Below are 25879 nucleotides of genomic sequence, written 5' to 3'. Positions count from 1 at the left end.
CACACCCACACCATGATAGAGACAGAAAGATGGGGATAATGTCCACTACACACACACCATGTAAGAGACAGAAAGATGGGGATAATGACCACTACACCCACACACACCATGGTAGAGACAGAAAGATTGGACTAATGACAACTACACTCACACACCATGTTGGAGACAGAAATATGGTAAAAATGACCACTACACACACACCATGGTAGAGACAGAAAGATGGGGATAATGACCACTACAAACACACACACACACCATGATAGAGACATAAAGATGGGGATAATGACCACTACACACACACACACACATGATAGAGACAGAAAGATGGGGATAATGAACACACACACACACACACACGAGTCCACAGTAGCTGGCCTTTTACATGATTGTGATGTCGAAGAAGCAGAAGTAACCTCATCCTGGGGGGGAGATGAATGCAATTCATATTATAAAGGGACTGGTAGTGGGGATGGGGGGTGGTGGGGGGCTCTCTAAATGTTTTAGTTTTTATGTCAGCACTGGACATGGACCAGGGACCAATGGAGGAGTGGAGAAAGATGTCAGTGGCTCAGTGGAAGTGCAGAGCGGAGGCCACTAATGATCACAGTCAGCCAAACCCTCTCGCCATCAGTTCATATTTTCAGGTTGTGTAGGGAAAGCTATTGCACACTGGCCAGCTGTCATTTATTTCCCTATTCCTTTACCATTGGACGAGAACATCAGTAGTGTTCGTATTTTTACCTGTTAGACGCTGATTAACGGATTTATTACTGTGTTACCCAATGGGGTCGGTGCTGGTGTCTGTTCTGAGGGTTTGGTTTCCCTCTCAGATGCTTGACACCCAGCTAAATTACAGCTCCTACTCTCTGCTCTGTATATAGAGCCCTCAGGGTCAGATTAGTGCATTACACACACACACACACACACGTGTACAGACACACAAACGGACACACACTTTTTAAAAATGTTGTTTGTTATTTTTGTCATGTTTTTATTGGATATCTGAAACATACAATATACTTGCAGTGAAGCTGCTCAACAACTACACCACACCAGTCATCCAACAGACTCCCATTCAGAGTGACACACAGAAGCATCCAAGGTCAATGCCCTGCTCAAGGGCACGTTGACAGATCTCCCACCAGGCCAAAAGAACGTGAACCCGAACCCTCCTAGATCCCCCCCCCCCCCCTAAAGAGAAAAAAGGAAAAGACAGAAGATATATATATATATATATATATATATATATATATATATATATATATATAAAATACATTGAAAACAAAGGACATCAAGAACAACTAAAATCAGAACAGCAATGCCAACTGTATATGTTTGTGTGTATGTTTGGCACTACTACATTATTTGAATGAGTCTGTGTGTATATGCATGTGTACAAACACCTGCACGGCATCAGCCTCCGGCAAACCGGCTTTAGTTGTACAAACACTGCCCCTCTGTCATTCAAACCGGCTTTAGTTGTACAAACACTGCCCCTCTGTCATTCAAACTGACTTTTTATTATTTTTTATTTGGACTTTTAAAAAAAAACGTATCTTTGACCATCATTCTATCCCCCCACACAGCAACTCCACTCCCACTTGTCTCCAATTCCACATCTCAACCCTCAGCTTCCCTCAGCACATCCCATCTATCTCTGCTGGCCACTCTCTTCGGGTTTCTACGCAACACATATCTTTCAACTATACTGTGATGTTTAACATACAATTTTAATCTATCTAATCTAATAGAATCCACAGATTGCAAGTTGAAGATAAATACTTTTACTAATAGTATTAGTAATTGACTGACCCGGTCTCTCCAGATCTCCTATTTCTAGGGTCAATTTTAGATCAATGCTATGCATTTTCCACCATTCCTGAACCTGAGACCAGAAACAGGCTACGGCAATACCAAAATAAATGGTCTATTGATTCTGTATCCTCACAACAAAATCTGCACAGCTTCGATGATTTTATGCCCCAAATATTCAACATTTTGTTGGTGGCAAGAATTCTATATAATAATTTTGGCTGAAAAGCACGAAGTCTTGAATATTTAGTTGTTTTATATATCAACTCATACACCCTGTACCATGGAATCGGTACAACAAAAATCTCTTCCCAACGATTTTGCAATCTGTATGGCACAGTTCTCAACATCCTGGTCCTCAAATTAAACTGGTATACTTTCCTATTTATGCTATTTTTATTCCTCCGCCAGCTTTGATCCTTTATATTGGGCAGACAGACAAGTTCCCTACCTCCTCCCGCTGCCACCTGCCTCCTTCATTTTTTGGGAAATGCTGTAATTAATTGGTTGTACCCTTGGATTGAGCAGACCTTCCCATACAATTCTGATAACTCCATGAAGGACATAACTCTACCATTCCAATTTACAATATAATTTAAGAACCAAATACCCTTATCAAACATCTTTCCCATAAATACAGGTATTTTATCAACCAGCACATTTGAGTTCAGCCATAATATTTGTTGTAATGTTTGTATCTTTTCAGGGGGATGAAATGAACATTTTAGCCATCTCTGCAATGCTTGTTTGAAAAAGAGAGAGAATTTGAAAAAAGTAATTTTCAATTAATCGAAAATGAGACATGGCAATCTGCACAAAGGCAAAAAGGCCATTTTTAAATGATAGATGAGCTTTTCTTAATCTACTTGAGAACTGTTTAGGGTTCAAGTAAAACTTGAAGCACTACTTTTATATTTAATAATCTAAACCCACCTAATTCAAATTCATTATATAGATAGGCACATTTTATTTTGTCTGGTTCAGCATCCCAGATAAAGCTAAATGGTTTTTTTTTCATATGATTTGAAAAATGAATTATCAGGAGTAGGCAGCGCCATAAGTAAGTGAGTAAAACCGATGAATGCCATCAGCCCATTTGTTTTAGGTAAACTGCAGGGTGATGTAAAAGTTGTATTTTTTGAAGATCCAATACGTAATATTGTACACTTATCATAATGAACTTTTCTGTACTCTCTGGACTAAAACCTATCTAGATCCTCAATGAGACATTGCAGGGATCTAGCTTGTGGACTTAATATAAAACTTGAGTCATCGCCATACATGGACACCTTTGTTTTTAAGCCTTGGATTTCTAGTCCTCTAATGTTGTTATTGGATCTGATTTTAATAGCTAGCATTTCGATGGCCATAACGAATAGATATGGTGACAGTGGACACCCTTGTTTAATTCCCCTTGACAATTCAAAACTCTCTGAGAAGTAGCCGTTATTTACTATTTTACACCTGGGGTTGCTATACATTATTTATACCCATTTTATAAGAGAATTACCAAAATAAAAAAAATCCAGGCATTTATTAATAAAATCCAGTCTTACTCTATCAAATGCCTTTCCAAAATCCACTATAAATACCAGGCCTGGCTTCTTAGATGTTTCATGATGTTCTATTATTTCGAGTAGTTGTCGTATCTTATCTCCACTGTATCGTCCATATAAAAAAACCTGTCTGATCAGGATGAACAACACCTGGTAAAACCCTTTTAATTCTGAGTGCTATGCATTTCACTAGTATTTTTGCATCACAACATTGAAGTGTAAGAGACCTCCAGTCTTGTTTTAATAATAGAGAAATCAGACCTTCCTGCTGAGTACCTGACAGACTACCATTTCTGTAGGGGTAGTTAAAACAATCTAACAATGGAGCTTTTAGTATATCAAAAAATACTTGATATACCTCTACCGGTATCCAATCAAGCCCTGGGGTTTTTCCAGACTGAAAGGATTTAATAGCCTCAAAACGTTCTTCCTCTGTAATTTGGCCTTGGCACTGAACGCACACACACTTTGTGTAGAATATGAATGAGCATAACAGCTTAATGCGTTTGTGTGAGATTGCAAAGTCTATGTATGTGCCTCTCTCTCTTTTTCTAACTCATTCTCTCTCTCTCTCTCTCTCTTGCTTTGCCCTCGCAGCCATCACTCACTCACGGCAACCTCCCTCCCTCCCTCAGGGCGTTGAAGTGGTAGACTGGTAAAGAGGAGAGGAAGGTAATTTCCATAGTGTATGGCTAATGTATGCTGATGGCCTATCGACCTCCTCCTACACACCTCTCCTCCTCATCCCTCTCTCAGACCGGAGGGACTGGCAGACGAGTGGGAGTTGAGGAGAGGAAATGGTGGTGTGAGAGGATGTGCGATGGAGGGTTATGACAGCAGCCTCGTTATGGTATGGAGAATCTGTACTACATGCGATTTAGTCCTGCCTTGTCAAACCTTTCCGTCTAGCTGAACTGTGGCCGGCAGTGAGCAGGAAGCCTATGTTATTGTCAGTTGGTCTGCATTTTCAAGGTTCACGTTTGAATGTCACGCGCACAATTACAGTGACATACCTTTCTTGCAAGCTCCATTAGGCTGCCATGTAAGTGTATGACAGTTTTTAAATTAAAATCCCAAATGGCCCCCTATTCTCAATGGGCCCTGATCAGAAGTAGTGCACTATACAAGGGGAATAGGGTGCCATTTGGGACGTAATCAAGTACGAGGCTGAATGGCTCCTTGTCAAATTACAGTGGGCTTAAATTGACACATCTCCAGGCAGGGGATTTACTGACTGACCTCTCTCCTTCTCTCCATCCATCCATCTATCTGTCTCTCTTCCCCTCCCTCCTTCCATCCCTCCATATCTGCTTTCACTCCTCTTGATGGACCGCGACCCGTGTAGCAATAATAACTCTGTGTCAGGAGACTTTACACTGGGTATTATAAATCCCCCCCTTGGATTTCTTTCACATTTTGTTGCATTCTAAAAGAGGGATTGAAATAGATTTATTTGTTTTTTTTTGTGGGGGGGGGGGGGGGGGCATTGATCTACACAAAATACTCCAGTGTCAAAGTGAAATAAACATTTGATCCATTTTTACAAATGAATAAAAATCCAATAACTAAAATATTAGTACTATTCACCCCCAGTGTTTAGACAAGATGGAACTAATGCGGCTTAACAAATCACAATAAGTTACATGGATTCCCTCCGTGTGAAATAATAGGGGTTGAAAGGATTTTTGAATGACTAACCCTTCCTCTGTCCCCCATACATACATCTGTCCCTCAGTCAAGTGTTGAATTTCAAGCACAGATTAAACTACAAAGACCAGGGAGCTTTGCGAAAGCCTCGTAAAGAAGGGCAGTGATTGGTAGACGACTAACAATAACATATGTAATATCTCTTTAAGCACGGTCCTTCTGAACTGAGCTGCAGAACAGGAAGGTAACTGCTCAGGGATGTCACCATGAGGCCATTGGTGATTTTAAAACAGCTACGGAGTTCAATGACTGTGATGGGAGAAAACTGAGGATGGATCAATTATAGTGACTCCACTGTCCTAAATGACAGAGTGAAAAGAAGAATACAAATATACAGATTAAGGCACTGAAGTAATACTGGAAAAAAACACTACTCTGTTGGATTCTTCAAATCCAACACAACACGTCACTGAGTAAATGCCTCCTTATTCTCAAACGTGGCGGTGGCTGCATCATGTTATGCTTGATATCGGCAAAGACTTGGGTGTTGTTCTGGATAAAAATAATCAGGTTGGAGCTAAGCACGGCAGGTAGCCTAGTGGTTGGAGTATTGGGCCAGTAACCGAAAGGTTGGTGGATCGAATCCCAGAGCTGACAAGGTAAAAAATCTGTTGTTCTGCAGATTATACACATCAATTACACTGTGCATGAAAAGCAATACACAATCAAATGAAACAAACACATTCACTGTGCATGAAAAGCAATACACAATCAAATGAAACAAACACATTCTTCAGTAAAAAAAGGCCCTCTAACATCTGCCTGAATTACCCTGGAGGCACCAACTCCACCAACTTTAAGGAGTTTGGGAGATCATTCCACATGAGAGGTGAAAAAAAAGAAAGAACTAAATGCAGATTTACCAAACTCGGTGGAGATTGAAGGGATGTCTAGGGTTAGCCAACCCTGATTCCAGGTCTGAAAGTTAACAATGACGTAAGTTATGGAGGAAGTGTATGCAAGAGGGCTTTCTAGAGAAAAAGCACGCAATGCGTCTATCTGCCAGACTTTGAAGAGGGCCGGCCTACTTTCTGAAAACAAAATGCAATGATGTGTGTCGAACCTATACCCATAGCCAATAACCCGGAATGAATGTTGACTGAATGATTTGTTTTCTGCTATTTAACAAAAGACTGGACCTGTTCTTAAAGAAGAAGCCTCTTTGAATTGTTCATTTCTTTAATCGACTCATCAAAATGCTTTTTGGAAGAAAGCTTTCAGTCAGTGCAGACGCCCCGACGGACAAGATCAGTGAATCACCGTCCAAATTGGATGGAAACCAGCCTGCACTTTATGGTGAGGAAACTGCTCTGTCATTGTGTCAGTACTGAGAAGAGCAGTGTTCATTTTGTGTGTCTGTGTGAGTGTACGGTATGTGTGCGTGCTTGTGTGACTGTGTGTGTTTATTTGTCTAAGTCTTAGAGAGAAAGCCGGGACGAGTAGGAGTAGCTGTATTACATCTCTCATAGCTCAGGTGGATTCTGTGAAAGCCAGACGCTTTGATAACGGGCTGAACAGAGCTCTTTCACAATCCGCTGTAGACTCTCTCTCTCAATTTCTGTCTCTCCCTCCTCCCTCCCCAATTTGCTTTATTGGCATGACGTAACAATGTACATATTGCCAAAGCTTATTTTGGATATTTTCAATATAAAAATGAGAACCAAAATTGTCAACGGGACAACAGTAACAACGATAACCAAGTGATAAAATAACCATACATTCAACAATAAACATACAATAGAGGACATGTGCAGGTTAATTGGTCTTATGGCAGGCAGCAATATAGTGCGCTGTCAACCCACAGCTCTCTGCATCCTCCCCTAACAGGATGGGTAGCCTATTCTCACCAGAGAGGTCTTTGAAACCTTGAATAAGGGGTTTGTGCTTGTGTTTCCCAATAATCAATATAGTTTTGTTTTGACTGTTTTGACTGTCTTGTAGTTTTGGTTTATCCTGATTGATTGGATGTTCTGGTCCTGAGGCTTCAGTGTGTTAGTAGAACAGGTTTGTGAACTCGGCCCCAGGACCAGCTGAATGAGGGGACTTTTCTTTGCTCAGCTCTTGGTATTGCAGGGCTTGGTAATGATATGAGAGGGGGGTCACAGTATTTTAGATGTTTCCAAAACTTTTTTGAGTTTTTCTTATTAGTGTATATTGGCCTAGTTTGTAGCTTTCCTCTGGACATGTAGGAGAATCTTACAGAACTCTGCATGCAGGGTTTCAATGGGGTGTTTGTCCATTTGATGAAATCTTGTTTTGCAAGTGGACCCCACACCTCGCTGCCATAAAGTGCAATTGGTTCAATGACATATTCAATTAGTTTTTGCCAAATTTGAATAGGAATTTCAATTTGATTTAGCTTTTTAATGGCGTAGAATGCCCTGCGTGCTTTCTCTCTCAGTTCATTCACTGCCTCATTAAGGTGTCCAGTTGAGCTTATTTTTAAACCTAAGTAATTGTAGTGTGTGTAGTACTCTATATATGTTGTACCAATTGAGAACTTTGGTCTAATTCCCTGAGATCTGGATCTTCTCTGGAAAATCATTATTTTAGTCTTTTTGGGGTTTACCCAGGTCTGGCGGTACTGCTCTAGCAGGTCCAGGCTCTGCTGTAGGCCATGTGCTGTGGGTGACAGCAGGCATAGGTCATCTGTGAAGAGTTGGCATTTAACTTCTGAATTGTGGAGACTAACACCAGGGGCTGAGAATAGAATAGTGGCCAATTCGTTGATGTAAATATTGAAGAGTGCAGGGCTCAGATTAAAACATTGATGAAGGCCCCGCCCCTGGTTAAAGAATTCTGTTATTTTCTTGCCAATTTTAATGCTGCACGTATTGCCAGTATACATTGAATTAATTACAGTGGGGCAAAGAAGTATTTAGTCAGCCACCAATTGTGCAAGTTCTCCCACTTAAAAAGATGAGAGAGGCTGGTAATTTTCATCATAGGTACACTTCAACTATGACAGACAAAATGAGAAAAAAAATCCAGAAAATCACATTGTAGGATTTTTAATGAATTTATTTGCAAATTTGAAAATAAGTATTTGGTCAATAACAAAAGTTTATCTCAATACTTTGTTATATACCCTTTGTTGGCAATGACAGAGGTCAAACGTCTTCACAAGGTTTTCACACACTGTTGCTGGTATTTTGGCCCATTCCTCCATGCAGATCTCCTCTAGAGCAGTGATGTTTTGGGGCTGTTGCTGGGCAACACGGACTTTCAACTCCCTCCAAAGATTTTCCATGGGGTTGAGATCTGGAGACTGGCTAGGCCACTCCAGGACCTTGAAATGCTTCTTACGAAGCCAGTCCTTCGTTGCCCGGGCGGTGTGTTTGGGATCATTGTCATGCAGAAAGACCCAGCCACGTTTCATCTTCAATGCCCTTGCTGATGGAAGGAGGTTTTCACTCAAAATCTCACGATACATGGCCCCATTCATTCTTTCCTTTATCAGTTGTCCTGGTCCCTTTGCAGAAAAACAGCCCCAAAGCATGATGTTTCCACCCCCATGCTTCACAGTAGGTATGGTGTTCTGTGGATGCAACTCAGCATTCTTTGTCCTCCAAACACGACTAGTTGAGTTTCTACCAAAAAGTTCTATTTTGGTTTCATCTGACCATATGACATTCTCCCAATCTTCTTCTGGAACATCCAAATGCTCTCTAGCAAACTTCAGACGGGCCTGGACATGTACTGGCTTAAGCGGGGGGACACGTCTGGCACTGCAGGATTTGAGTCCCTGGCGGCGTAGTGTGTTACTGATGGTAGGCTTTGTTACTTTGGTCCCAGCTCTCTGCAGGTCATTCACTAGGTCCCCCCGTGTGGTTCTGGGATTTTTGCTCACCGTTCTTGTGATCATTTTGACCCCAAGGGGTGAGATCTTGCGTGGAGCCCCAGATCGAGGGAGATTATCAGTGGTCTTGTATGTCTTCCATTTCCTAATAATTGCTCCCACAGTTGATTTCTTCAAACCAAGCTGCTTACCTATTGCAGATTCAGTCTTCCCAGCCTGGTGCAGGTCTACAATTTTGTTTCTGGTGTCCTTTGACAGCTCTTTGGTCTTGGCCATAGTGGCGTTAGGAGTGTGACTGTTTGAGGTTGTGGACAGGTGTCTTTTATACTGATAACAAGTTCAAACAGGTGCCATTTAATACAGGTAACGAGTGGAGGACAGAGGAGCCTCTTAAAGAAGAAGTTACAGGTCTGTGAGAGCCAGAAATCTTGCTTGTTTGTAGGTGACCAAATACTTATTTTCCACCATAATTTGCAAATAAATTCATTAAAAATCCTACAATGTGATTTTCTGGATTTTTCTTCTCATTTTGTCTGTCATAGTTGAAGTGTACCTATGATGAAAATTACAGGCCTCATCTTTTTAAGTGGGAGAACTTGCACAATTGGTGACTGACTAAATACTTTTTTTGCCCCACTGTATGTCATATGTTTTACCCCCTACACCACTTTCAATAACTTTGTAGAACAGTCCTGTATGCCAAATAGAATCAAATGCTTTTTGGAAGTCGATAAAGCAAGCGTATATTTTGGTGGACATGTTTATCTATTAGGGTGTAAATCTCTCGCTCTCTCTCTCTCTCTCTCTCTCTCTCTCTCTCTCTCTCTCTCTCTCTCTCTCTCTCTCTCTCTCTCTCTCTCTCTGTGTGTTTACATTGTCAAAGCAAGTGGAATAGATAATAAACAAAAGTGAAATAAACAATACAAAATGTACAGTTAACATTACACTCACAAAAGTTCCAAAATAACAGACTTGTCATATTATGCCTATATACAGTGTTGTAATGATGTGGATCTGTGTAATCTGAGGGAAATATGTGTCTCTATGGTCATACATTTGGCAGGAGGTTAGGAAGTGCAGTTCAGTTTCCACCTCATTTTGTGGGCAGTGTGCACATGGCCTTTCTTCTCTTGAGAACCAGGTCTGCCTTAGGCGGCCTCTCTCAATAGCAAGGTTACTGTATGCTCACTGAGTCTGTACGATGTCAAAGATTTCCTTGATTTTGGGTCAGTCACAGTGGTCAGGTATCTCTGTTAAGGGCCAAATAGCATTCTTGTTTGCTCTGCTTTTTTTTGTCAATTCTTTCCAATGTGTCAAGTAATTGCCAGTCTCTGGCGGCATGAAATATTCCACACACACTGTAATTGTGATGGAATAGGAGAGTGTTCACGCACGGTTTTGTTTGCTTGTTTGTTCGTTAGTTCTGTGCTGTTTCGAGTGAGGTGTGTGGTTGTAACGTGTATTCTCTGTGTTACAGCTGGCCCAGGACGAGGGCAGCCCGGTGCGTGGCTTCGGGGTGGTGGAGTATGAGAGTGCAGAGCAGGCGGAGGCCATTCTGATAGAGATGGACAAAACACTGGTGGGAGGACAGGAGATCCGTCTGTCTCTCTGCACCCCCGGAACCTCAGGCAGGAGCACATTGGCCGCGCTCATAGCTGCTCAGGGCGTGGTGAGTGACTGGACACACACACACACACACCGACACACACTGTAGATATACAAACACTCCCACCTCACACATTTATTAAAAATAGAAAATAGAGATCCATTTTACTGATTCAGATACAGTACAAACTAGGGACAACCTGGAAATGCATGTGCCATGGTCAGGACTGCACACCTCGATAAACGGATGGTTCCATTGACTTGCTGCGTACGCTCACTCAATATGCTTGTGCGCATTCATACATGCATACATACATATACATGAATACAAATAGCCTCCTACTCATTCTCTCTCTCTCTCTGGTGCTGTGTGGCTGTTACAGTCACCATAACGGTGGCAGTTATAATTACAGTTGTCCCAGGGTAGGACTGGCTCACAATAAACCCACTCCCTCTGACGAAAGGAAATCATGCTGCGCCCACTGCCACTAACAAACATACCAACACACACACACACACACACACACACACACACACTGCTCGAATGTAATCAAACACATGCACAGACAAAATCACACACGCACGAACACACACACACACACACACACACACACACACTGCTCAAATGTAATCAAACCCATGCACAGACAAAATCACACACACACACACAAGTTTGCACAAGCAAAAGCAGCACCTCATCTCTCCCCCATTCACTAATTTCTACCTGTGGAGCTGTCAGGAACTGAAGGAACTGTCAGTCTGTCGACACTGCAACATCACTAAATAGAACTCTCACTCGTCATACCAGGTATTCCAGCACATACCAGGTGATCCGGCACTAGGAATGCAGTAGTACCGTGTGTAGTATTGTATAGATTCTTGTCCTCACACGACCCTGTATATCAGGTCTCTGTTGAAAGTGATCAACCCTTATGTCCGTTAGTTTTACTGTAGTAATCTTAATGGAATTGATATTTGCATGTGTATAACAGAGCGATACAAGGTAGGCCTATAGCCTCGAGACAGTATAGACTTAAAGAGGGAACATTCAATGAGAACTATTCATTAGGGGGACGATTTCCGACCCGAGTCAAGCGTGTGTAAATGGAACGGAATTCCCTTTTTAATGCACTTTTCTCTCTATGCCTATTCTGACCTTGAACTGAAGCATGAGAAAAGCACGCCGTTCACCCGCGATTCGTTGGAGGGTGGAGATGGACTAAATGAATGTGCGCTGGACGTGTGTCTACAGATACGCCGTCTTCTGACCTTGACCTTATTCCCTAATAATTCCACCACCTTTGACCTTTTCCAATGGAAATAACACCTTTATCCGTGCGCTGTTACTTGCAACTTGATAAGAGGTATTGATACGAGCTAGGTAGATGAGTCGTCCGTTTGGATAAGGGAGTTGTAAATATAAATGAGACTTGTTTTCGTTTGACCTTTTTTAATCGCTGGAGACAAATGGGACACCAGTCATATGGCAACCAACTGAAGCTTATCAACACATCAACTTTCCCCGCAGTAAAATGGATGAAATGCTGTTCCATTATGCAGAATTTAAATTGCGCTGCCTTTTAACTTGCAGGGATGGGAACTCCACAGTGTCTTAAACGATAGACTGCCTCTGTCTCCTGCTTCCTATCATGTTAAATATTAGCCAGTCTCAGGATGGACCGTTTAGCAGGCATAACAACCACACATATTCAACTGCCAATTTACTTACTCTTTAGTTCCCTTCGTTTTGGGACAACCGACATTATCATTCCATTAAATGACATGGTTTTGTTTACCTTCACGTGCTTCCTCTGTAAACGCTGGCACGGACGTGTGGTTGTTGCTGAGCATCATTAGTAACAGTTGATAATATATATATATATTTTTTTAAAGACGTAGGCTAAATTAAATGGTTATGGAGCGGAGCGCAGACCAGTTTGTAACAGTTTGAACCCATCGCATGGCGCAATACTTGGTCGTGTCATCACACAGTTCCATAGTTAGTGCAGGTAATAGATGAGGGTAGAGTACAGTATTCTCCCTACTATAATACTATGTACATTAATCATCCAACATTAACATGGGTTGAAGATCTGAATGAATCAAACCACTGTTTTCTTTCTTTCGTGCGCCTAGGCTCTCCTAAATAATCGACAAGATCAACGGATTTTTAAATCTGCCAATTGGTGCTGAAACACACGTGAATTATGCATACAATGCATTTGGAATTATTCAGACCCCTTGACTTTTTCCACATTTTGTTGCGTTACAGCCTTATTCTAAAATGGATTAAATAGTTTTTTGCCCCTCATCAATATCAACACAATACCCCATAATGACAAATCAAAAACCGGTATAAAAAATGAAAACTGAAATATGATATTTACATAAGTCTTCAGACCCTTTACTCAGTACTTTATCGAGGCACCTTTGGCAGCGATTATAACCTTGAGTCTTCTTAGGGATGACGCTACAAGCTTGGCACACCTGTATTTGGGGAGTTTCTCCCATTATTTTCTGCAGATCCTCTCAAGCTCTGTCAGGTTGGATGGGGAGCATCGCTGCACAGCTATTTTCAGTCATGTGCCTTTTACTGAGGAGAGGCTTTCGTCTGGCCACTCTACCATAAAGGCCTGATTGGTGGAGTGCTGCAGAGATTGTTGTCCTTCTGGAAGATTCTCCCATCTCCACAGAGGAACTCTGGAGTGACCATCGGGTTCTTGGTCACCTCCCTGACCAAGGCCCTTCTCCCGCTCAGTTTGGCCAGGTGGCCAGCTCTAGGAAAACTCTTGGTGGTTCCAAACTTCTTCCATTTAAGAATGATGGTGGCCACTGTGTTCTTGGGGACCTTCAATGCTGCAGAACATTTTTTGGTACCCTTCCCCAGATCTGTGCCTTGACACAATCCTCTCTGAGCTCTACTGACAATTCCTTCTACCTCATGGCTTGGTTTTTGCTCTGACATGCGCTGTCAACTGTGGGACCTTTTATATAGACAGGTTTGTGCCTTTCCAAATCATGTCCAATCAATTGAATTGACCACATGTGGACTCCAATCAAGTTGTAGAAACATTTCAAGGATGATCAATGGAAACAGGATGTACCTCATAGCAAAGGGTCTGAATACTACTAAAAGGTACACCGTATTTAAAGGGATGGCTTAAGATAAATGTACTGGGGGCCTCCCGGGTGGCGCAGTGGTTAAGGTCGCTGTACTGCAGCGCCAGCTGTGCCATCAGAGTCCCTGTTGAATTGAAAACTCCACGGGAAAATCTGTTGGCCAGCAAGTAGGAGGGTTTTCAACGGTTGAATTAAATGTATTCAGCAAGGGAACCACGTCTGCAAAGCCCGATACGCACATGCATAAGGTAAGTGTGAATACCAACTACTGAGGAGTGTGTAGGAAAGGGGTACATTCCTAAGTCGGAATCAGCACCTTGGGGACCACTATTCACTGTCTGCGTGACACTCAGTGAAGAGTGCTTTAAGGTTGAGTATTTGACATCCTATTTCATTCTGTGGAAGAGCATTCCTTGGGCTCGTTCTCTTGAACATATTAGAATGAATGAGATGCAGACAGAAACCATAGCGACATGAGAACCCTGGAAGGAGAGAAGGAGACAAATAGAGGAGACACGCCACTGTACTCAGAGGAGGATTCCTCCTGTCATTTTATTCAGTTTGTGAAACTGAGTGTGAACACAGGACCAGATGGACCCCCCCCCCTGTTCTTCTCTCTATCCCTCCTTCCCTCTCTCTGGTGTGATTGTGTGGGAGTCAGGCTTTCTGATGCTTGAAGGAACCAGCCAGCAACCAACCAAACACACTGATGCGCAGAGAGAGAGAGAGAGAGAGAGAGAGAGAGAGAGAGAGAGAGAGAGAGAGAGAGAGAGAGAGAGAGAGAGAGAGAGAGAGAGAGAGAGAGAGAGAGAGAGAGAGAGAGAGAGAGAGAGAGAGAGAGAGAGAGAGAGAGAGAGAGAGAGAGAGAGAGAGAGAGAGAGAGAGAGAGAGAGAGAGAGAGAGAGAGAGAGAGAGAGAGAGAGAGAGAGAGACCTTTCTTCTTCTCCCTCTGACAGACGCTGTCAGCGACAGATCAAACTGTGCTTCGGGGACAAACCTGTCTCACTCAATACCCAACTAATATACAATCTGTATGATACACACTCTGTATGGCAGGCTAAAATGCGTGCCATCAGAGGTAGTAATGCACACTGTACTTTCCGCATTTAACAGGATACAAGCGAGCCTGAATTCAGCTGAACTTAGTTTGAAGGCTAGGGTAAATATCATACTCTGAGTCAGTGTCTGCGGGCTAGAGCGTGCTGTACTGTGCTGCTAAGCTCAGCCCTGCAGGTGCTAGCATTTCTAGTTCCATCAGTTTCCGTCACATAATGAGCAGGGAATATTTGAGGCGCTTGAATTCCAGCGTGTGTACTGTCGAACCAAGCTCGGGGTGTTTAGCTAGTGTGTTGTCTTCCTTGCCCTCTGGCTGAGAATCTGGCCTAAACCGAGCCAACCCATCCTACTCCTCGTTCTATCCCCTGGCTTGAAGCTCCATATGGTAACATATGGAGAGGACTCCCCCACATCTCCTCCCCGGCCCCCAGTGGGAAGGCACGTCCTGACCCCTTAACTTGGTTTAGTGGCTCACAGAAAACACATTGCGGTAGCGCAAGGAGCAGACCTGAAGCACTGCTAGATTTCTCCCTCCCCCTCCCTCTCCCTACCTCTCCCCTCCTCTCTGTCCCTCCCTTTCCCCCTCCCTCCCTGTTCTCCAGTAGCAGATGGGTGCCCTGCTGCAAACAAGTGGCCATGGTGCCATCAGGAACAGCCTAATGAGGAGATCCCAGGCTCCACACAGAAACAGAAACTAGCACACAGAGTATATGACACCATCACGATTCCACCACTATTACCACGTTTTACAATACTACACTGTCACTACACTACACCACACTGTCTGAGAGCAAGCCGTGCTAACCTTTCCCTTTTGTGTGTGTGTGTGTGTGTGTGTTGGCAGATGTTGAGTAGTAAGAAGGGCTTACTGCCGGAGCCCAACCTGGCTCAGCTACTGAACAGCATGACCAACCCAGCAGCCCTACAGATCCTCATGAGGCCCTACCACACTGGGAAACGAGGAGGTGACACACACACACACACACACACACACACACACCAGGCAGGCAGCAATTAGCTGGACTCTCTTCCTTGGAGGACTATTGTAAATTACATTAATAACTTATTTACTAACATGTCGTTTATCAGGGAGATTTGTATCCGTCTCTTCCTCTCTGTGAAAGATAGGCGTGGCCTTTTGAATAGCATGTCCCGTCCAATCAATTCTAAGCAGGCTTCTTTTTGATGAATGCCTAATCATCTGTTATAATGAACTTGTTCTCAGCCTCCATCAGAACAGACGAGAGCAGGAGGGAGTGGAGGCTGAGCGGCTGGCTCTTTAAAGAAGAACACACAATTGGGACGAAGTCTAAAATTAGCCCCTGATTAAATGTTAAACTTTCTACCTATTCTGGCGGTAGCTACCATTAGCTTTGACGCGTACATCTATTCTGAGGGGGTCGAGGGTCACTAGCTGGAGTTATGGCTAAGACTATATCTCAGTGCCGTGTCCCATGCTCTGTTTCAGGTGCGCCGTAGCTCTGTGAAGTCTACAATTTGAACGAGAAACACTTTCTTGAGCTGTTTAATAAAGACATCTTTTTCTATTTAGCTTCCATTATCCTCCAAGATGAACCATTTTTTGTACCATTCCCCCGCCCCTCTCCATCTCCAGGGAAGTACGGGCGGCACCCCAGCCTTTCTCCGTTCCTCAGACCCCCCCTCACAGCAGCCCTGCTACAACTGGGGAAGGTACAGCAGGTGAGAATGGGTTACAGGGACTGGAGAAATGTGGCAACGTGTGTTACAGTATGTTCTAAATGTGTGTGTACTGTTTTTCCTCCCTGCGCTGTTTCTCTCCCAGAGTGCCATGTTGGGGAACGGGCTGGTTCTGCAGAACCTCCTGCACATGCAGCTGGCCCAGCAGCAGCTCTTACACATCAAAGACAAGCACATCAGCAATGTGAGACAACGTGTGTGTGTGTGTACGTGTGTGTGTGTGTGTGTGTGTGTGTGTGTGTGTGTACGTGTGTGTGTGTACGTGTGTGTGTGTGTGTGTGTGTGTGTTTTTTGGGGGGTTGGCTGCCTCTGTCAGTCATTTGTAATGAAACATCACAACATTAGGGAAAACCTACTCTGCACAGTTAATGGGTTCCGTGCAGAAAGGATTGGTTTGCGTCAGTAAAAAAATAATCATTCTCGTAATATTGAAACTTCAGTTCCCATAGAGACTGACGTTCTTCTCTCTGTATTTCCTGCACGTTCCTGTGTGCTGCAGCAGCGAAGAGATGCGTTGCACAACTCTGGGCTTCCTGCATATTTGATGCCGTTTTTAAAAGCACATTGTGACATCGCAGCTACAGCCGTATGCAGAGAGCGTGTGAGAGGAGAGAGAGAGGTATCTGAATGTGCACACACGCTGCTGTGTGCTCCGTTAGCTCCAGCAGTGGTAGTAGTGCTCTCAGCGGGTACGCGGAAGTGGGAGCCGAGCCGGTGGAGTTGTGAAGTCGCTATCCATCTCTGCATCATCTCGCCCATTGTTTCTTTTGCGTTTCTTCTACTTCTCTCCTCCCGTCATCCGCCTCTCGCTTGCTCTCTACACTCTCACTCAATTCATCACCTCCCCTGTCATCTTTCTTTCCCCGCTTGTTTTCCTTTATCCTCCTCTCGCTCTCTTCCCCTCCCCAGGTATCCAGTCTGCTGGGTGACCCTTCTCGTCTCCTCCTACAGAAAGCCCTGGGTCTCAGACCTCCAGCCCACATGACCTTGGGCAAAGGTCTGCTGGGTGACTCCCCCATCGGTGAGTGGCCTGGGCTGGGTATGCATAGACCCACAGCCCCCCCCCCCCCCCCCCCCCCTTAGCACCACCTAGCCTGGTGGTCTTGCCTCGTGTCTGTGTCTGTGACTGTTCTTCTCAACCAGACAACCCTACATTTGCAATTCAAATCCTCCAAATGACAAAGTCAGTATTTATGGAAATGTATTGAAATGAGTATGCATCTGTTGGGGGATGTTGTCCATTTATCTGTGTTTGCTGGTATTGTGCTGTTTGCTGCAGGCCCATAATGGCTGACTGCTCTGGGCTGTTCAGGTCCTTCATTACAGGGATATAAGCAGCTGGAATGAATGAAATCTAGGGATTGCAGGATGAAACGGAGTGGGGGGGCGCGCGTCTGTTCTGCTGCTGGTGAATAGATGTTATTGTAGGAGGTGCTCCGTTCCGTAACGCCTTAACCTGAGTTCATGTCATCTTCACTTGCTCCCGGCTAGATAATGGTATTTTTGTGTTGGCTACGTTGTGCTGCACATTGTATTAACAGGGATTTAATAGTAGAGTAAGAATGAGAATGTTGAGAAACCTATAGTCTGAGCACAGCAGGCGTACCATACTGTGTTTACTTTGACTGTAGTGTATTGTAGGCTAGCAGGAAGTAAAGTGACTCACAGAAGCAGATGGGCCAGTCTGCGAATGAATCTGCCTCTGGTGTGACAGTCCGACTTCCTCCTCTATCCTTGCTCTCTCTCCTCACCCCCCCCCCCCCCCCCCTCCCTCTCTCCCCTGCACAGAGCTGGGTCAGGAGTCCCTGCCAGCGTCCAGTCAGGCCACGGTGTCAGCAGCGGGCATGATGCCCTACCTGCAGGCGCGGGCACACCTGGGTATAGCCGGGGGAGGGGAGCTGAATGGGGCCTGCATCTCCACCGCAGCCTCTGACAGGCAGCCAGCGCCTCCTGGGACCACGATGCACGTTCAGCACCAGGGACAGAGCTACTCATTGGGAATGAGCAGCCCGGGGCTGGGCCCCCCTCCACCCAAAGCCCCAGGGGCCCACCAGCTCGGCCTATACAGCCACAGTAGCACCGACAGCAGCGCAGCTAGTGGAGTGAGTATAGAGCTCAGACACAGCACAACAATACAACAGGCTCTAGAGCTGGCACTGACTGAGATACCGGTAGCTCTCTCCTCTGCCCACCAGCTCTCTCTCTCCATCTCTCTCTCTCTCTGTGTGTGATGGCACACCTCTGAGTTTCATTATTATTCCTGTCCCACCGTTCCCACTCTGGAGAACCTCTTACAGGAGCCACAGGGTCACTATAACGGAGCCCAGCTCCCCCCATGAGCACAGTAATTAACAGTGTGTGTGTGTGTGTGTGTGTGTGTGTGTGTGGTGTCGGTGTGTGTGTGTGGTGTCGGTGTGTGTTCTGTGTGTGGCCGCCAGGCACCGGCATTTGACTGCCACTGTGAAGTATGTTTAATGGGGTGGATATGAGTCATAGGATCTTGACTTACATGATACAGTGACGCAGTTCCACAAGGCTGTATGGTGGCGGAAGGCTAATGTATAGAGGGATGATGGTGGCGCAGGGTGGCAGGCCACACTTAGTATCCAAGGGTGTACAGCATTGTGACTTGGACATCTGTAGGGCACTGTGTATTGTTGAATGCATTCATGTGGAATTAGTATGGCGTGCGTTTCAGAAATCATGCCAAATGGGTTGTTTAACGATGGTTTAGTGACCGCGTGGTAAGGTGAGGGGTTATCTCTGTCTGTGTCTTCAGGCTCCCAGCTGTCATATCTCTCTTCTGGGTGAACCTCCTAAAGAGATGAAGCTGCCCTCCAACCCCTACCTGAATCTAGCTAGTGTGTTACCTGGCATGGTAATGCAAGGTGAGGTTCACAGACAGACACATTCACATTCCCGGGTATGACGCCGTCTGAAACAATGAGTGAAGGGAGGAATGCACGTTTATTGTTTAAGATTGTTGGGGTTTGCTATATATATATATAAAAAAAGGAAGTCGATTTAACTTTAACAGATGATTTCCCCTTTTTTTTACATGAATGTGTATCTGACTGTATTCTCTGCGTGGTTGTTTGCTCCGTGGTGCAGCCCCGGTGGCCGGTAAAGCACAGGCAGGACAGCCTCTGGCTGGGATGTACAGCAGTGCTATGCCACCTGTCTCCCAACCCTCCACCTCTCACGCCCCAGCACCCTACAGCACAGATACCTCTGCAGACTACAGCCATTACAGCCAGGCATACTCACAGGTAACACACAAACACACACACACACGCACACACAAACTGTTGAGCCCATGCACAGTAAAGTCCTCCACGAGTTGTTTCTGCACATCCTCACAAATCTGTCATGTGTTAGAGATGGAGAGAGAGAGAGATGGAGAGAGAGAGAGATGGAGAGAGAGGGGGGGGGGGTTGTGGTGGAGGAGAGAGAGAGAGAGAGAGAATTATCTAGAGAGGGAAGGGGGGGGGTTGTGGTGGAGAGGGAGGTAAAAAGATGAGAGATGAGAATTATCTAGAGAGAAAGGAAGAATAAGAAAGAGGTGGAGAGAGAGAAACAGAGAGTGAGAGATGGAGAGAGAGAGAGAGAGAGAGAGAGGGAGAGGGGGGTGGGTTGTGGTAGAGAGAGAGAAACAGAGAGTGAGAGATGGAGAGAGAGAGAGAGAGAGAGAGAGAGAGAGAGAGGGGTGGGTTGTGGTAGAGAGAGAGAAACAGAGAGTGAGAGATGGAGAGAGAGAGAGAGAGAGGAGAGGGGGGTGGGTTGTGGTAGAGAGAGAGAAACAGAGAGTGAGAGATGGAGAGAGAGAGGGAGAGGGGGGTGGGTTGTGGTAGAGAGAGAGAAACAGAGAGTGAGAGATGGAGAGAGATACTGAATAGTTGTGTATATTCTGTTCCATCTGGTGCTCTACTCCCTCGCACTGCAACACCATATAGAGATGTCTCTTTCTCTTCTCCCTCTCCTCTCTCCCTCTCTCTCTCTCTCCTCTCTCTCTCTCTCGCTCTCTCGCTCTCTCGCTCTCTCTCTCTCTCTCTCTCTCTCGCTCTCTCGCTCTCTCGCTCTCTCTCTCTCTCTCTCTCTCTCTCTCTCTCTCTCTCTCTCTCTCTCTCTCTCTCTCTCTCTCTCTCGCTCTCCTCTCTCTCTCGCTCTCCTCTCTCTCTCACTCTCCTCTCTCTCTCACGCTCTCCTCTCTCGCTCTCCTCTCTCTCTCTCTCTCTCGCTCTCCTCTCTCTCATCTCTCACTCTCTCATCTACCACCCTCTACTCAAATCAAATCCAAACATGCTTTAATGGAAATGAGTAATCAAATGTTACCAAAACAACATGCAGCACACTACACAACTACAGCTACCATACTATTACTGTGTGTGTGTGTGTAATAATGTAATGTTGTTGTGATTGTGTCGTAGGAGGCCATTCAGCAGTGGTACCAGCACTACCAAGCACAAGCCCAGAGCTACAGCACTGCCCCCCAGGAGAGCCAAGCTGTGGACTACACCAAGGAGCACACACAGGTGCATTGACTGTCTGCTCAGATACTCCATTATGTGTTCACTGATTTTGGGACAGAATCATAACAAACGGGTACGTTGACCGAAGCAACATGGAGGGCAGTACACTGTATACTGTAAAGCAAGGTGGTGGAAGTAGTGCAGTTTTATACAAGCACACACACCGTGGCTGGCCCCTCGCAGTCACGACATAGCGGTGTGGGATCAAACTGTGAAGATGTCGGCGTGAAGACGCCATCTCTGGCGCACATAGTCACACATGCCCCTCCTAATGTCATCAAATACGAAACGTTACCCTTCAGGAAAAACTATCACCTTCCTCCTCTGTCTCCCTGGTGTCTTTAAAAGTGTGTGTGTGTGTGTGTGTGTGTGTCTTAAAATCCTGTGTGTGTGTGTCTTAAAAGCCTGTGTGTGTGTCTTAAAAGCCTGTGTGTGTGTGTGTGTGTGTGTGTGTGTGTGTGTGTGTGTATGTGTGTCTTAAAAGCCTGTGTGTGCGTGTGTGTCTTAAAAGCCTGTGTGTGTGTGTGTGTGTGTCTTAAAAGCCTGTGTGTGTGTGTCTTAAAAGCCTGTGTGTGTGTCTTAAAAGCCTGTGTGTGTGTGTGTGTGTGTGTGTCTTAAAAGCCTGTGTGTGTGTGTGTGTGTGTCTTAAAAGCCTGTGTGTGTGTGTCTTAAAAGCCTATGTGTGTGTGTGTGTGTGTGTGTGTGTGTGTAACATTATCTGTGTTGTGTCCAAGCAGCAGGCGGCGGCGCCGTCCTATGGGGATTACAGCTCCTACATGCAGGCTGTCAGTCAGTACTATTCTCAGCCTCCCGTGACCCAGCCACCTCCCCAGGCTTACCAGAACAGAGAACCCACCAAGGTACACTACTGTGCACTATGTCACTGTTAATACAGAGTGTTGTTGTCCTTCAGAGCACACAATCCCATGCCGAGCCTCCGACACTCCTACCCCCAAACCCTCCCCTAGTCGACACCTCCAATCCAATGTCCCAGACGGTGTATAACCCCAGTCTAGCCTCTCTATGCGCAAGGGCACGTCATTACACACCCCTTCCTTCTCTAGATGTAGTATAGCCTTGATGTAATATACATTACCATCAGCACTTAGCCTGTAGCTTGGACCACATGTCCCAGGTTATATCTAACACTGTCCCATCCCTCTAATAACCCAGCTCACACTGTATACCATCCTTACCACGTCTCTCTCTGGTTAACTGTAGTGACCTCCACTCGCCCACCTTAGCTGCTCCATCCTATCCCCCCTCCCTGAGTCTATCCCCCCCACTCTGCCCCCTTCTTACCCCTCGTGGGGTGTAATTCATCCGAGTAGTATGTCAGTGAGCCACTGGTGTGGAAGGCCTGTGCTCTTTAGATGCTGGTGTGTTTATTTGGAGATGATGACACTCCCCTACCCTAACCCAGGACATGGATATCCTGCTGGGAGAGGCTGTCCTTCCACACCAGAGTAGGTGTCGCGTCACAGGAGGTGTCAAAGAGTGTTGCTGTATCTGTGTGTTAAATGACAGGAGGCGGATGCGAATAAGCCCCTGTGTGGGTTTCTCTGTGCGGTCAGTAACTATGTGTGTGTTCTCTCTCTCGCTCTCTCTCTCTCTCTCCCTGTCTCTCTCGCTCTCTCGCTTCCCCCCCCCAGGAGGCTGACGTGTGTAAGCCGCTGGGTGTGTCTCTACATGCGGTCAGTAACAGTGGTGCCCAGTCGGTGCTGCCAGCCTACAGCTCCATCCCTATGATGCCAGGCTTCATGACTGTGCCACCTCCCTCCACACACACACTCCCACCCAGCCCTGTCACACACACTCAGAGTGCCCACGTCCAAGCGGCCAGCGAATGGAACCAGTATTACTATGTAAGTCGCATGATGGTGATTTTATTCCAGATTTTGTTGTTTGTTAGAGACAGACAGTGCTCGTTATGGCCAGACTCCAGTATGAAAGTGGGAGAATCAGTGCAACTGCTTTTTTGCGCAAAGGGACATGTCAAAATGCAGAATTTGGGCACTTTAGCAGATCTTTATTCATATAAAAAATCTGATTTATAGACATGTCTATGTGGTCTATGTTAAAGGGCACTCCGTTTAACATAACGGGCTTTTAAAATGTGTGTGCAATTTCTACTTAAAATATCAAAGGGACACAAAAAGCACTTATTTCGTGGAAAGACCCAACTATATAAGTTATTTAGAAGACGCAGTTGTAGTGTAGTCAGTACTATGCTTAGTACTTACACTACATGAGCAAAAGTTAAAAAAAAGTTTAATTCATGGTCTCCCCTTTGCTGCTATAACAGCCTCCACTATTCTGGGAAGGCTTTCCATTAGATGTTGGAACATTGCTGCGGGGACTTGCTTCCATTCAGCCTTAGTCCAATGAGTATTAGTGAGGTTGGGCGATTAGTCCTGTCCAATTCATCCCAAATGTGTTCGATGGGGTCGAGGTCAGGGCTCTGTGTAGGCCAGTCAAGTTCTTCCACATCGATCTCGACAAACCACTTCTGTATGGACCTCGTTTTGTGCACAGGGGCATTGTCATGCTGAAACAGGAAAGGGCCTTCCCCAAACTGTTGCCACAAAATTGGAAGCACAGAATCGTCTAAAATGTCATTGGATGTTGTAGCATTAAGATTTCCCTTTACTGGAACTAAGGGAACTAAGGGGCCTAGCCCGAACCATGAAATACAGACCCAAACCATTATTCCTCCTCGACCAAACAGTTGGCACTATGCATTTGGGCAGGTACCGTTCTCCTGGCATCTGCTAAACCCAGATTCGTCCAATAAGTGTGATTCATCACTCCAGAGAATGCGTTTCCACTGCTCCAGAGTCTAATGGCGGCGAGCTTTACACCACTCTAGCCGGCGCTTGGCATTGTGCATGGTGATCTTAGGGTTGTGTGCAACTGCTCGGCCATGGGAACCCATTTCATAAAGCTCCTGACGAACAGTTCTTGTGCTGACGTTGCTTCCAGAGGCAGTTTGGAACTGGGTAGTGAGTGTTTCCAGAGGCAGTTTGGAACTGGGTAGTGAGTGTTTCCAGAGGCAGTTTGGAACTGGGTAGTGAGTGTTGCAACTGAGGAGAGACGATTTTTGCATGCTACGCTCTTCAGTACTCGGCTGACCCATTCTATGAGCTTGTGTTGCCTACCACTTGCTCCTAGAAGTTTCCACTTCACAATAACAGCACTTACAGTTGACTGGGGCAGCTCTAGCAGGGCAAAAATGTATGAACTGTCTTGTTGGAAAGGTGGCATCCTATGACAGGTGCAACGCTGAAAGTCACTGAGCTCTTCAGTAAGGCCATTCTCCTGCCATTGTTTGTCTATGGAGATTGCATGGCTGTGTGCTAGATTTTATACACCTGTCAGCAATGGGTGTGGCTGAAATAGCCACCTCCACTAATTTGAAGCGTTGTCCAGATACTTTTGTGTATATATAGTGTATTAAATGTTACTAGAGGCATTTTCCTTGCAGGCTGTACTAGTAGTATGAGTGCGAGCCAGCCCCACTTCCTGAGTGTGTGAAGTGTGAGAGAGGGGGAGAAGGACATTAGGAGACAAGCTGAGCTGAGCAGATGGGAGGATTTACCCAGACACTTGAGCTGAACTCTCTCTTAAAATACTGACTTAATAATACTCTATTTTGTACGGACACACTCTCCACCACCTCCTCCCGTCTCAATCTCTTCCCTCCTCTTCCCCTCTCACTACCAGCGAAGATGCAAACACTGGGGACCCAGGTAGTGAGATCAGACCAGAAATGGGACACATACCCGATGTCTGGGTGTAGTCTGTCTCAACCATATACTGTGCTCAGTGGACTGAAGTTGATGGGACAGTATATGTACATGCAGTCAGGTCTGGGGTTGGGACGGTATATGTACATGCAGTCAGGTCTGGGGTTGGGACGGTATATGTACATGCAGTCAGGTCTGGGGTTGGGACGGTATATGTACATGCAGTCAGGTCTGGGGTTGGGACGGTATATGGAGAAGGTTTAGTGAGGGGTCTGGATCTTACAGTAAGTAGTCGTGTTTACTTTGTCTCTCTCCACCCTTCAATCTTATATCGTCTTCTCTCTCTCTCCGTTTCCTCCCTCTCTCGCTGTCTCTCAGAATCAGGCTCGGGGGCAGAAGCGGGAGTACCCTCACTTGGCGGTGCAGAATATGACATCAGAGGGCGTGTATGTGGGGCAGCACTCCCAGGGGCTAGGGGGGCAGTACGCTGACTACTTCAAGAAGAAGAGGATCTAGAGATGACCTATGACCCTCCCCCGGCCTCCCTCTCCCTGACCTCCTGCACCCTAACTCCTAACCCCTACAGTACATACACACAGTCTCGGGTTTAGTGTTGTACGACTTTGGTAAACACACACACCGTTATGTCGCTTTTGTTCTTTTTCAAGCCTTAATTCTGAACTATTACTCTCTTCTCAGTTGATGTGTAAATGTTTATTGACTAATAATCTGTACATTGTTTGTAATGTATATATGAGCTGCTTTTGTATTTTATGGCCAATCAGTCAGTCTGCCTTGTTGAAGGCCAGTCACTGTGTAGTCGGGTTTCTCTCTCTCTCTGTTTTTATCTCTATGTGTACTCTTTCTTCAAGTGGGGGAAACTGTACAGCGTTGCACACAGAGTTGCTTTGATGCCTTGCTGTAACTGACGTGTTTTTCTCTTCCTCGGTGTCTTTCTCTTTTTCTGACTGCCTCAGTGTCTCTTTTTATCTCTCTTCGCGGAGACCTTGACTTGGCGCGTGTATGTGTGTGTGTGCGCGCGTGCGTATTTGTTGTGCTGTGCTGTAAGCGTAGGAGTGATCAGCCATTCCCAGGGTACAAGGCGGCGGGTCTACCCTGGAAACTCAGAGACACAGGAAGGGGGACATCCAATCACTGCTCTTAACCTTTAACAATGGACACTAATCCTAACGTAGCAGGTGTAAAAGAAACGTCTGAAACTAGATCCTC

General features: G+C 45.4%; 1 protein-coding gene across 1 annotated transcript in view; it reads left to right on the top strand.

Moving 5' to 3' along the window:
• Window positions 1–25300, top strand: part of LOC139407980 (ribonucleoprotein PTB-binding 2-like) — a 41064-nt gene extending 15764 nt beyond the window's left edge. The window contains exons 3-15 of the mRNA XM_071151834.1: window positions 4125–4218; window positions 10352–10543; window positions 15500–15620; window positions 16271–16356; window positions 16460–16558; window positions 17284–17395; window positions 18163–18476; window positions 19154–19262; window positions 19486–19643; window positions 20802–20906; window positions 21641–21763; window positions 22556–22768; window positions 25028–25300. Of these exons, the coding sequence (XP_071007935.1) occupies window positions 4125–4218; window positions 10352–10543; window positions 15500–15620; window positions 16271–16356; window positions 16460–16558; window positions 17284–17395; window positions 18163–18476; window positions 19154–19262; window positions 19486–19643; window positions 20802–20906; window positions 21641–21763; window positions 22556–22768; window positions 25028–25165 (1864 nt within the window). The 3' untranslated portion in view covers window positions 25166–25300. The remainder of the gene's footprint in view (window positions 1–4124; window positions 4219–10351; window positions 10544–15499; window positions 15621–16270; window positions 16357–16459; window positions 16559–17283; window positions 17396–18162; window positions 18477–19153; window positions 19263–19485; window positions 19644–20801; window positions 20907–21640; window positions 21764–22555; window positions 22769–25027) is intronic.
• The last annotated feature ends 579 nt before the right edge of the window (window positions 25301–25879 follow it).

The sequence above is a fragment of the Oncorhynchus clarkii genome, chromosome 4 (assembly GCF_045791955.1).
Source record: "Oncorhynchus clarkii lewisi isolate Uvic-CL-2024 chromosome 4, UVic_Ocla_1.0, whole genome shotgun sequence".
Classification (NCBI taxonomy): domain Eukaryota; kingdom Metazoa; phylum Chordata; class Actinopteri; order Salmoniformes; family Salmonidae; genus Oncorhynchus; species Oncorhynchus clarkii.
This window is presented reverse-complemented; position numbering and strand designations above follow the sequence as displayed.